General features: G+C 46.8%; 1 protein-coding gene across 1 annotated transcript in view; it reads left to right on the top strand.

The window, feature by feature from the left end:
* The window catches only part of PLG (plasminogen), a 43,206-nt gene that overhangs the window by 24,533 nt on the left and 5,670 nt on the right, over positions 1-13,003 (top strand). Inside the window, exons 11-16 of the mRNA XM_025925614.2 lie at positions 3,679-3,860; positions 5,417-5,565; positions 7,123-7,216; positions 9,370-9,490; positions 10,895-10,969; positions 11,574-11,714. Coding sequence (XP_025781399.1) covers positions 3,679-3,860; positions 5,417-5,565; positions 7,123-7,216; positions 9,370-9,490; positions 10,895-10,969; positions 11,574-11,714 — 762 coding nt within the window. The remainder of the gene's footprint in view (positions 1-3,678; positions 3,861-5,416; positions 5,566-7,122; positions 7,217-9,369; positions 9,491-10,894; positions 10,970-11,573; positions 11,715-13,003) is intronic.

Genomic DNA, 13,003 nt, shown 5'->3' with positions numbered 1-13,003 from the left:
TACTGATCCTTTATCATGTAAAATGGTGGAGGAGGGAATACTTATCGATTCAATTTGTGAGGCCCAAAAAACTGACATACAAAAAGTAGACAAGAATATTGCTAGAAACTACAGAACATGATCTGTTGTGAACATAGACAAAAGACTTAACAAAAAATTAGTAATTTGAGTGCAGGATTGGTTTAACATTTGCAAACAACCAAACAGAATAAAAGTGATATATCATATGATTTTATCAATAGATGTAGAACAAAATTAGACAAAATTTAACATTCATATGATAAAAAAAGTTTTAGCAAACTGAGAATAGAAGGAAATGTCCTCAATTTGATCAAGGCCATCTACAAAAAACCTCCAGCTAATATATTAATGGGTAAAGATTAATGCTCTCTCTATAAGACTGGGGACAAGAAAAAGAAATAAAGAGGCTAAAGTTTAGAAAGGAATCAGTAAACCTATCTTTATTCACAGAAAACTTGATTAATAATACAGAGTCCTAAGGACAAAAATAAGTGAGCTTTTCAAAGTCAAAATATACAAAAGTATATACAATATCAATGTTTAAAAAATCCATTGTATTTCTATACACTAGAAATAACCAATTGGGAAAAGAAAGATTTTAAAACAATGTCACTGACGATGGCATCAAAAACAAAATATTTAATGATAAATTTAACAAAGTGTGTACAAAAACTATATACTGCTTACTACAAAATGTTGAGAAAAATTTAAAAGATCTAAATATAGATATACTATGTTATGGATTACAAGAGTCAGTATCAATTCTCACCAAACTGATCTTTGGATTCAACCTACATTCAAGCAAAATTCCTGCAGCTTTTTTTTTTTTTTTTTTGAAAAAGAGACAAAATCTGTAGGCAAGGGACCTAGAATCAGCAAAACGATCTATAGAAGAAGAACAAAGTTGGAAGACATATCCACCCTGATTTAAAGATTTACTATCAAAGTACAGTAATCAAGACACAGTGGTAATGGCAGAAAGGTATACAAATAGAAAAGAGGACGGTCCGGAACCAGACCCACATACACATGGTCCATTGATTTTCGATATGATGGCAAAGCAAAGCAGTACAGAAGGGAAGTCTTTTCCAAAATCATTCTCGAACAACTGGATATCCAGGTGGAAAAACAAAACCAAACAACCCAAACCTTGACTCTTCTTACCTCAAATTAGAGAAAACTCTTAGACCTGAAGGTGCAGGCTAAAACCTAAGCTGAAATATAAAGCTGCCAGAATATTTTCATATCCTTAGGGAAGGGAAATTTTTTTTAGACAGGACCTAAAAGGCAGAATAAAAGAAAAAAGAATGTATATTTTGGACTTTAACAAAATGAAAACTCCTGCTCACCGAAAGTCATTGTTTAAAAAAAAAAAAGGTAAATCACAGACTGAGAGAAAAATACTCTCAATTCATATATCTGCCGCATGGCTTATATCCAGAATATATACATATTCTTCCTACTTGCTAATACAGAAACAAACAACCTAATAAAAATGGACAGATGAGTTCATTAGGCATTCCACAGGGAAGATACACAAACGGCCATTAAGTAACTAAAAAAATGCTCAATATTTTAGCCATCGAGGAAATAAGAATTGTAACCACAATAACCAATGGCAGTGGCTGTTACTGAAAAGAGGAAAGACCGACAACAATCAGTGGGGCCAAGGTTGCAGAACAACTCTACCCGCCGCCCCGTGTTCTGGGTAGAGTAGGAAATGTACAATCATTTCAGGTGGAAATCAGTCTGACATCCACATGCATCTACCCTACAGACTTGCAATTCTATCCCTGAATTTTTACCTAGAGGAAATAAAAACATGAGTTCACAAAAATATCTACCAGAATATTCATATCAGAACAACTCTATTCATAATAGCCCCGAACTGGAAGCTGCTTCAGTGCCCAGCAATAAGAAAATGAATCAGTAATTGGTGGTATATTCATACAATGGATATCATTCAACAATAAAAGGGAACAAGCCACCGATACTCTTAAATAGCTCAAAAAAAATCATCCTGAGGAAAGAAGCCAGACACAGAAACGTACGTACCATGAGTCCGTTTTTATGAGGTTCTGGAAGAGGCAAATCGGGTTTATGGTGAGAGAAATCAATAGTATTTCCTCCCCCAGAGGGGCAGCAGAGATACATTGAACGCTGACCCCGCTTTCTGGGGGGATGGGAATCCCGTATAATCCCGTATAATCCCGTGGGTTATACAGGTATATGTGGTCAACAAAACTCATCAAACTCCCTTGAAGGTCTATGCATTTCGCTCTGTATTAAGTATACCTCGATTCTAAAGAAGAAAGAGATCAGGGCCCCATTTCAAAAGGTAGAACTTTCGACACATCCAGTTGCTTGGGGGCCTCTCTGAAGGGCTTCCTCGGATTGTTGGCCAGGCCCCGAGACAGTCACTTGCCTGTAGTGTCCACAGACATAGTGCTGGATTCCCATAATTCATAGTATGTTTCAGTTTTCTCAGCAGGTTGTGGGTCTGAACTCGAAAGAGGATTGCAAAGCTGAGAAATCCCAGAGGCTGGGGCAGTTTGGTGGGGGGGAGGGGGGCGGCAGGGACCGCACTGCCCAGTGTGTCCAGGTTCCTCACCTGCTGTGCCTCTTTCCCAGTAGTCTCTGACTCTCCCGTAAACCCTCAGCCCGGCTGCTGCACCCTCACATCTCCTTTCACCCCTGCTTTAGCATCGTCTGCCTCCCTCCATCCTATGTGGCTGCAGCGAGGGAGTCCCCAATCCGCCTGCCCCCACCCCTGCATTTCCCCAGAAGGCATCCTTTAGAGAAACACATTCTGCCTGGGAGCTAGTTTTCCAGGCGAGCTTTTCTTAATCTTTCAAAGCCCAAGCCCACGAGATCTACCTGAGAGGCTATTTACAGTGTTTTCATGCTAAGTGCACAGCATTTTAGCAACATGGTGAACCAGTCGATGGAGGGGGCTGGCCTGGGAGTGTGGTCACGACGTCACTCCTCAGGGGAAATATTCAGTTCCTAGTTACATAGCTCTGTGTATTCATAAGATAGAGATAGAGATATATTTGTATGTGCATAAGAAAAAAAAATCTAAAACATCTGCTTTAAAATCAGTATTGGTTATCCCTGGGGAAATGTATATAACATTCCCAGGGAAAGGAAGACATTCACGTACTTTCTTTTACACATTTAGGTATTATCCGTTTTTATATGAAGTGCATATAAACTGTATTATTAAAGTAAAAATTATAAGCTATGGTTTAAAAACATTTTTTTTAAGTTTATTTATTTTGAGAGAGATAGAGACGGCATGAGTGGGGAAGGGGGATAGAGAGAGAGAGTGAGAGACTCCCAAGCAGCCTCTGCCCAACACTGGGCTCGAACTCATGAAACCGCAAGAAGGTGACCTGAGCCAAAACCCAGAGTTGGGTGCTTAACTGACTGAGCCACCCAGGCACCCCTATAAGCTGTGCTTTAAATGTACCCCGTTGTTTAGAAGTTGAGAACCATCTGTGCTTGTCATGATTATAATAGCAATTGGCACTGAGGTACAGGTAAGGGAACGATTTCAAAGTCACTTACTATCAATCAGTCTATAGTTGTAACAAAAGTCTGGGAGGGCCCCAGAAGATCCTCCACCTCTCACGCCCTGTATTGTGGACTCCACAGTGGCCTGACCATGAACTACTGCAGGAACCCAGACGCCGACAAGAGCCCTTGGTGTTACACCACCGACCCCAGTGTCCGCTGGGAATTCTGTAACCTGAAAAAATGTCCAGACAGAGAAGAGAGTGCCACCGAGTCCCCGACTGTTTCCCAGGTTCCGAGTGCAGAGGACCCTTCCGAGTCAGGTGAGAAGTCCGTGCCCTGACGTCCACACACCTGGGCATCGGGAGGATGCGAGGTGGGACGTCTCTTGGAAGGGCTTTATTGCTACAAGCAACTGAGCCCCGGCTGACGGTCGGCCACCGGAGGCCACAGCCGCTACTGCCCGTGTGACGTGGGTGGGCCACGTTTTAAGGACTTGCAAACCAATTGGTGGTGAGGGATGGATGAAATGTGAGCCCGAGGAGACTGAGGGGCTGATCATGGCAGCAATGGCCAGGATGGAATCTGCTGGAACACCCAACGCTCACCTCCTCCATGGAGAAGTAGAAATGATTAATTCGGGTTTGAATGTACTGAGTTAGGAAGGCTCGGAAGGCAGTTGGGGGAGGCTCCCTGACACAAACCTGGGAAGGTGGATGTGTGGCTTGCGGGGTGCCTGGGCCCGAACACAGGGTTGTGATTGTCATCCGAGGAAAATAATCACGCTCCCCTGTGTTTCCCTGGCCCTGGGAGTGTATGTAGCTCTGAGCGCTTAGCACCTGCTTCTGGGCTTGTCTCCCCTCGGCCCCAGCATGGAGACTCAGGGGTGCAGGGCCTATCTGGCCACAGTCAGGTAACTCAAACACCTCCAGAGGGTAATGACTAAAACAAGAACTTTGTTGGAAGTTGAGACCCCTCTCCTTGCTGAGATGGGCTTGGTTCCTCTGAAATGCTCACCTCCCGTTCCCTTGACCAGGCTGAGTGCATCTCTCTTTCCTCTCTCTCGGTGACACCCTAGGCTCTGGGCCCGTCTGCATATCCCTCCTAGATAGTACTTGAGATGACCCCCCCATGGGTCTCCCTCATGCCTGCCTCACCTTTGGTGTGCGGGGTAACTCCCCTCCCCTGGTCCTGGCAAACACCGAGGTTCTAGGCTTCCCAGATGGCCCCCCTTCCTGGCAGAGAAGCTAGCTGGCCCAGCTTTCGTTTTTTGTATTTTCCAAATGGCCATCAGAGCACTGGTGCCCTGGGTCCCCCTATGGGGTGTGTATCATGTTCTCGGCGGGGGGGGGGGGGGGGGGGGTCTTGTGGAAGCTCCCTTTCCCGAGGCTCGAGTTGAAGATGGGCTTGAGGAAGAGGCCCCAAGTCATTTCTTTAGGAACCCTTTCACCGCAGAGGGTGGGAACTCACAGCACAGCTCCAGCCAAGATAGACTTGTTTATAAAATCCTTTTCAGTCCGCACTCTTTTTATCCACCCTTGATGAGAATGGGGTGCCCAAGGGTCGCCTGACGGCTCACAGAACTACCTGCGTCTTGTCAACCCTCCACGTGCTAAAACTCCCCTTGTTACGAAATTGACCTAGTGTCCTAGCCAAAATTCCCATGCTAACACCTTGGCTTGTGATTATTTCCCAGGCAGTAGCGTTTCCAGTAACATTTTAAAGTAGTCAGCGCTCACTGGGATTGTCAGCATTCCAGGGCCCTGAGAATGTGACCGCAGGATCTGTCGTCAGAGAATCCGCGCAGGCTGTGTATCTTCCTTGCCATCCTGGAACCACGCAGGACATATCACCCCCCCCCCTTTTTTTTTCCCTACAGACTGCATGTTCGGGAATGGCAAAGGATACCGGGGCAAGAGGGCAACCACCGTTTCGGGCATCCCCTGCCAGCAGTGGGGAGCCCAGGAGCCCCACAGACATGGTATTTTCACTCCTGTGACAAATCCACAGTCAGGTCTGGAAAAAAACGTAAGCTACTTTGATTTGGACTCTATTTGGCCTTCTGCTGACCAATCTTTACAAAGAGGATTGGTCCTGTGGTACAGCAAGGCAGCTGGACAGGTCCTCGGGGGCGGCAGAGAGGATTAGGAGAGACCTCGGGAACTCAGCCTCCGTGTAACTGGCATCAGCACGCGGCAACGACCCTTTCCAAGGGCAAGCGGACCTCCGGGCTTGTGGCCACTGGGTGCAGGCCCCTCACTTTGTCTGTGACCTTTAACATTGTGGGCTGTTTCTACTTTCTCGCGTTTGTCTTCTACGTTCTGGTGGTCAAGGGTGACTTATGTGACATTTTAGTCAGATTTTTCTAGAAAAAAATGTGGATGGTCCATTAGGACTCCACGCAGTAGGATTTTTCCTAGTCTCACCCGCTCTGTGGGGTGGTTTATGTGGGGGGTCTATACAGGACAGGAAAAGAAAGACATCGCCTTCCTGTGGCTTGACCCTGTTGGAATGTGCATGGTTGCTGAGAACAGTTTCTGGAACAAGAGCAGATGGGCGTCACTGGGGAGGACACTGCAGAGGTGAACCGAGGGATGAGTCAGTCGTGTCCCACGGTCCACTTTTGCTACTGTTTGGTCTCTAAGAGGTCCGCTGACACAGGCTGCTGGAGGGGCGGCCCCTTTCTATCACCTCTACCCAGGGCACCTGGGGGGCTCAGCCAGTTGAGCGTCTGACTTTGGCTCAGGTCATGATCGCACAATTCATGACTTTGAGCCCCACATCGGACGGGCTGCTGTCAGCGCAGAGCCCAAGTTGGATTCCGCTATCCCCCTCTCTCTGCCCCTCCTCTGCTCATGCGTGCTCCCTCACTCTCAAAAATAAAATAAACACTAAGGAAAACCCATAGCACCTCAGGGCGCCTGGGTGGCTCAGTCGGTTAAGCGTCCGACTTCAGCTCAGGTCATGATCTCACAGTTCGTGGGTCCGAGCCCCACATCGGGCTCTGTACTGACAGCTCGGAGCATGGAGACTGCTTCGGATTCCGTGTCTCCTTGTCGCTCTGCCCCTGCCCAACTTGTGCCCTATCTATGTCTCTCAAAAAATAAATAAATGTAAAAAAAAAATTTTTTTTTAAAGAGAAAAACCTATAGCACCTCTACCTTAGCCCCTCGGGGGTTCTATCCACTCACAGGGGGCTTGACCAATGTCAAACTGAGTCAGAAGCTTTATAATATCCTAAAAAAATAACCTTGCCCCCTACTGCAAAAAACTAAGAACACTACCTTTTATCTTTTTTTTAAGCGTGTTTATTTTGAGAGAGTCAGAGAGATTGAGCAGGGGAGGGGCAGAGAGAGGGGGACTGAGGATCTGAAGTGGGCTGTGGGCTGACAGCAGAGAGCCCGAGGCGGGGCTTGAACTCTTGAGCTGATAGATCATGACCTGAAGCGAAGTTGGACGCTTAACCGACTGAGCCACCCAGGCGCCCCACTACGCAGCTTCTAACGACAGCAGTGAAATGTCTGTCTGAATACCTTCTCTGCCCTGCTGTGCCCAGCCCTCCATACACCTGCCTTTTGTTTTCAGTACTGCCGCAATCCCGATGGTGATGTCAATGGTCCTTGGTGCTACACGATGAGTCCAAGGAAACTTTTTGACTACTGTGATGTCCCTCAGTGTGGTAAGTTGCTTGCCTTTCTGGAAGGAGATGACTTCTCGGATAAATGCAGCATCATCTCCCCGATACAGATTTGCAAAAGGAAGGCTCTGAGCTGAGTGCGTCAGGTGGGCTGCCCTCTCTTCATCCTGGGCCTCTTGAATCTGTCCTCCTGGTGGCCCCATTGGTCAGGGAGTCCCCTTCCCTGACACCTGAAATAAAGTAAATACGTCATCTTCGCAAAGAGCAAACTTAGAGGTGATCCGATCAGCCTCAGGATGGTCTCACTGAATTCTCCATGTCCCGCTTGAGCTGCCTGAAAAACAAAGTTAAGTCCAGTCCCCAGACAGGTGACTCTTCTCTTTCAGTGGCTGAGAAGTAAGAAAAAACATACAAACAACATGACCCAGCTAAGCATACCATGTACGTTGCAAACCTATAAACTGTCATCCTAAGAATTCAGTGAGAAGTAATGTAGATTTTTACCAAGCCCCAAATCTCCTTTCTCCTCAGATTACTATTCATTACCCACACATTAGCCACATAACTTAGAGAAAGCTTGTCTGGATTCTTTCCTCATTTCCCTGAGGTTTTCCAGGGAGCCAGAAAGCTTGGATCAGGGAAAGGAGAAAATTTGGAATAACAGATCCATGGGAAGGTCTGGAGAACAACGTAAACCTCTTTGATTTGGACCCTGTGTCATCTCCTGCAGACCTGTCTTTGCACACAGAATTCGTGCCGGTTACAGAAAACCAGGCTGGACCTCCCCTTTGCTCGGCTTGGTTACATGTGATTGTGTCTGATTGTGTCTGCCCGGTGGAGGGACTAGTGCTGGGGAGGGAGAAGCTCTGACTGCGGAATCACTGGAGACCAGCGTGCAGAGGCGGTTGGGGGGCAGTCGGGAGCACAAGTGAAGAGCACAGGAGCCACTTTGCCAGGCTTTGCACCTGGGGCCCTCCTGGGTAGAGCGGCCAGGGTGACAGGCAAGTTTGCACTCGGCTGCCGTTATTCTGCTCTCTGGCTTTGGGGGGAGTTTATAGCTGAATCTTCCTCGAATGGGTGTTCTCTCTGTTCTGCAGAAGCTCTCTTGGCGGCCCCTTCATCTGGAAGTCTCTGAATGGGGTTACTGCCTCCCCTTCAGCGGGTCACTCCTGATCATCAGCCCTGCCCCTTCTGGAATACCTGGCCGCCTCTTATGGCCCAGGCTCTCCATTGCTGGACAGGCCGCTTGCTTGGCAGGATGGCCTTTAAGTTGTCCTATCAGCATGACATTCCTGCCATGGGCTCCACAGCTGTGCCTGGGATGACGCTCCTCAATGCCCATGGAGGAGAAGCACAGTAACTTCACAGGTGCAGCCCTTGGCCACCACCAGATGCTCTGGCCTTTTGGAGGCTAGAGCTGTTTTAGGCATTAGTGGGTGGTACCAAGGAAGGAGAACTGCCCTTATTGCCTAGGGGGAAAGGTAGGAGGGAAATAGAGAATAGGGCAAGTGGCTGTAAGTCATCCCCAGGGCATTGGGTTAGTCTTTGGAAGCTTCTGGAAGCCCTGTCCTGAGGCTGGCTGAGAGATGTTTAGGACAGTTATCTTTGTTACATACAACTATACACACACACATACACACACACACACACACACACACACACTCTGTATGTACACACAGAGTTTCACATCAAAAAAATACCCATCGTGCCTTTCAATGGACATGACAACTATGGTTTTCAGTAAACTTTGTGTGGTTCAGATGGCACAGAGAAAGAAGAAGAAGAAGAAGGAGACAGAGAAGGAGAAAGAGGAAGAAGAAGAGGGAGATGATGATGGAGATGAGAACCTAGATCAATCACATCAAGTCAGAATAACATTTGTGTCATGGCGCCCTCAGCAAACTCTCACCGTAACACCTAACTCTGCTTCATCCCTCCCCCCAAAATAATACAAGAGCACTTAACATTTTCCTGAAAGGAGAAGGTTCTGTGTTGTCTACTGACACTTTTGAAATCAAGGGGAAAAAAATATCCCAAAAGATGCTTGTGACCTTGCTGTTCAGTTTGGGCTTCGAGATGTCAAAACCTTCGTGCTTTGGCCATGACCCATTGATCTCTCTGGGGTTGTGTGACGCAATGGCTACCTTTCATTTCGCTTCTTTAAATGTGACTCTCTTCTCCACTTTGTGCCACAGTGTCCGCTTCATTTGATTGTGGGAAGCCCCAGGTGGAGCCGAAGAAATGCCCTGGAAGGGTTGTAGGTGGATGTGTGGCCAACCCACATTCTTGGCCCTGGCAAGTCAGTCTTAGAACAAGGTAACAACATTTCCAGAAACGATTAGTTCCATTCTTCTAGGTAAGCCCTGCAAAACCTTTCTCATTTCACACTGAATCCACAGAGCTTAAGTTATCAGTACCTGCCTCTATATTCTTAGGAGGAAGGAAAACTATGAAAATAAAATTATATTTTTCTAGGTTCTCTACTTTGAAAATAGCCAGAATTGGAATATTTTCCTTGATCTGGGCATCTATCGTCAAACTCTGCGGGTGTAGTAACTTACACCAAATTCCGATATTTCTGGCAAAGTATTGGAGATGCCTGGAGGGTTTTTATCAATGTCTATTGTCTCTTTGGAAGACAAAGGGCAGGGGGTATTTTTAGAAATGTGTTACGTTGAGGGAGGCATGGGCAAAGTTATCTATAATCTTTGACTGATACCCCCTTTTTTTTTTTTTACACTTTTGTGAATTCTTGAATTTAATCAAAGGGTGCTCAGCCATTCATTCACAAGCACATCCCATGTCTTCACTCTAAGTTCAGGAGCACCATAATTCAAGAGTGATCAGTTCTGGTCCTATGGAACCCAGAAGGTTCGGGTGACTGTTTCAGTGGCATGGGCTTTTAATAAGTTTGATTTTCATGGATGCCTCTTATAAAGCGCACGTGTGAAACAGGCTGATCTGTTTTCTGTGTTGCTCTGTCATCTTGTTTCGACACCAGGGCAACACTTCTGCATTCGGTTGTTGTTCTCAATTGCCTTCCTTCCCTATATTTGGGAGATGCCACCACTAAACTCGACTTCAGTGTATTTCATTCTTTTGTTGAGTTGGCTTTTCTTCTCTTCACCTTATCATTTATTAACTCTTTGCTATACAAACCCTCACCTTTCACACATTTCAAGTTCTTTCTTTCCCCAACCGTGCTGTGGTCTATTTCCTGACTGATTATTCGGGCACTTACAATTTGTATCCCTTTCATTAAGAAGGAGTGGCTGACACCCAAAGGGTAAATATGAGCAGATTCCCACAAATCACAGCTATTCGGGGTCACATTTGGTTCAGGCCTTGCATGGGTCTTGCCAGAAAGAAATAAAAGAGGCCTCAAGGGTAGGACCTTTGGCTGGTCACTTCTGTTGGAATCCGGGGCCAACGAGTCTAAGCCACGGGTGTGGACTTCCTGTTGCAGCCCCATGGCTTTGTTTTCCTGTGGACCGGTTGTGCCTGGGTCTCCCCCTGCCAGCTAAAGCGTGGTGAGGATGAGACCTTCTGGAAAATACACTACTGAAGCACAACTCAAAGTTCTTGCCATCCTGATGATAGGCTGGTAGCCTTTTCCTATGGGAGCACCAACTTTGTTAAAATTGAGTGAATACTTCTTTCGGGCTTTCTGTAGAACATATCATCCGATTTGAGCTAAAATTCTGGCAATTTTCCTTATAGATTTGGAAAGCACTTCTGTGGAGGGACTTTAATAGCCCCAGAGTGGGTGTTGACAGCTGCCCACTGCTTGGAGAGGTATGTCTGGGGAACATGAAGACTTGTCTTAAAAACTCTCTGCCTCTCTCCCCCTCTCCTTTCCTGATTTCCTCCCTCCTTTCTTTCTCTCTCTGCCCCTTCTTTTCTCCCTCTCTCCCTCCTTTCTTTCCTCCTTCCCTCCATCTTTTCTCCATCCCTCCCTCCTTTTCTCCTTCCTTCCTTCCTTCCTTCCTTCCTTCTTTTTATGGCAGTGACACTAGGGACCAGGGAATGGATGTGAAGGTTGAATCAGAATTTCCAGGGCCACTGGATGAGAGAGGAGGGGAATATTTCTAGGGAGGGTGGGTATGTAGGCCAGGGTCCATGGTAGGACAGACCTCCTCACTGTGACAGACACGGGTCCTCCCAGGTCCTCCCGACATGGTTATCTGTCCATTCTTCTTCTGTGGTCAGGCCAAAAGCAGCTTGAGAACATTCCTTAGTGACCAGACTCAAGTAAACGGTGAGCTTTGTCTCTTGCCACTTGGAGGTCGCTGACTGCGGGTAGCGAGGTGGGGAGAAGACGCCACGTTTATGACTCAGAAGGCCACCTGATGAAGGGGCTGGCACATGACTTTGCTCCAAATGTCACCACCTTTCCTAGATCCTCAAGGCCTGCAGCGTATAAGGTCATCCTGGGCGCACACCGAGAACTAAATCTTGAAACGGATATTCAGGACATAGAGGTATCCAAGCTGTTCTTGGAGCCCACACGTGCAGATATCGCCTTGCTGAAGCTAAGCAGGTACCAACTCACTCTTGGTTTTCACCCCAAGATCAGGGATAGCATTTGTTTATGCCCAGGTTTCACGAGCATAACAGAGTTGTGCGTATGTGTGTGTGTGTGTGTGGTGGGGGGAGACACCGTCTAGGACATGAAAGACACAAAGGCTTTGGGGAACAGAGAAAACCTGGGTTCGGTCCCATTCTGCCACACATTAGCTGTGCTCTTGAAAAAAGGCATCAGACAGATATCACAGGATTTCACTCGTAGGTGGAATTTGAGAAACTTAACAGATGATCACAGGGGAAGGGGAAATAAAAACAGAGAGGGAGGCAAACCTAAGAGGCTCTTAAACACAGAGAACAAACTGAGGGTTGATGGGGGGGCGGGAGGAAGGGAAAATGGGTGATGGACATTAAGGAGGGCACTTGTTGGGATGAGCACTGGGAGTTGTATGTAAGTGATGAATCACAGGAATCTACTCCTGAAACCAAGACTACACTGTATGTTAGCTAACTTGAGACTAACAATTAAAAAGAGGCACCAGGATTCGGTTTCCTTGTGTGGAAAAGGAGTGAGTTGAAATACGAAGTGCATGAAGCTCTCACTTAACGTTGGCCAGTCAGCTAACATACATCCATAATCAGAGAAGTATTCAATTCTTCCAGGTTGACCGTTGTCCTCTCAAAACAATAATTTGTTTGTGGGAAACCTAACGAAATCACATGTTTCAAAACACTTCAAAAGCTACAATATAGGGGCGCCTAGATGGCTCAGTGGGTTGAGCATCCAACTTTGGCTCAGGTCACGATCTCGCAGTTTGTGAGTTCGAGCCCCACGTGTCGCTCACTGCTATCCGTACGGAGCCTACTTCAGATCCCGTCTTCCTCTCTCTGCTCCGCCCCGCTTGTGCTCTCCCCCACCCCAAGTAGTTTTTTCAAAAAGCTACAATATAGACCCACACACAAACACATACACACACAATTCACAAATGCAAGTTCCTCTTCCTCCTATCTATGTTTTTGTTTTTGCTTTTGCTTTTTTGGGAGAGAGAGAAAGAGAGGGCGAAAGTGAGTGAGGGGCAGAGAGCGAGTGGGAGAGAAGCAGGGCTCACCCGAAGCGGAGCTCATGTTTTTACCCAAAGCGGGGCTCAAGCTCACCCGAACGCGCGAACTGTGAGATCGTGACCTGAGTCGAAGTCGGATGCTTAACCGATGGAGCCACCCAGGCGCCCTTCCCTGTCTTTGGTTTTATTTTCCCTGTTGAAATAGAATTTTGTTAAGTCTGACGAAACGATAAATCTGCTTATG

Source organism: Puma concolor, chromosome B2 (assembly GCF_028749965.1).
Source record: "Puma concolor isolate L17-30 chromosome B2, mPumCon1.1.hap2, whole genome shotgun sequence".
NCBI lineage: Eukaryota > Metazoa > Chordata > Mammalia > Carnivora > Felidae > Puma > Puma concolor.
Note: the sequence above shows the minus strand (reverse complement) of the source record. Positions and strands in the feature narration are given on the sequence as shown.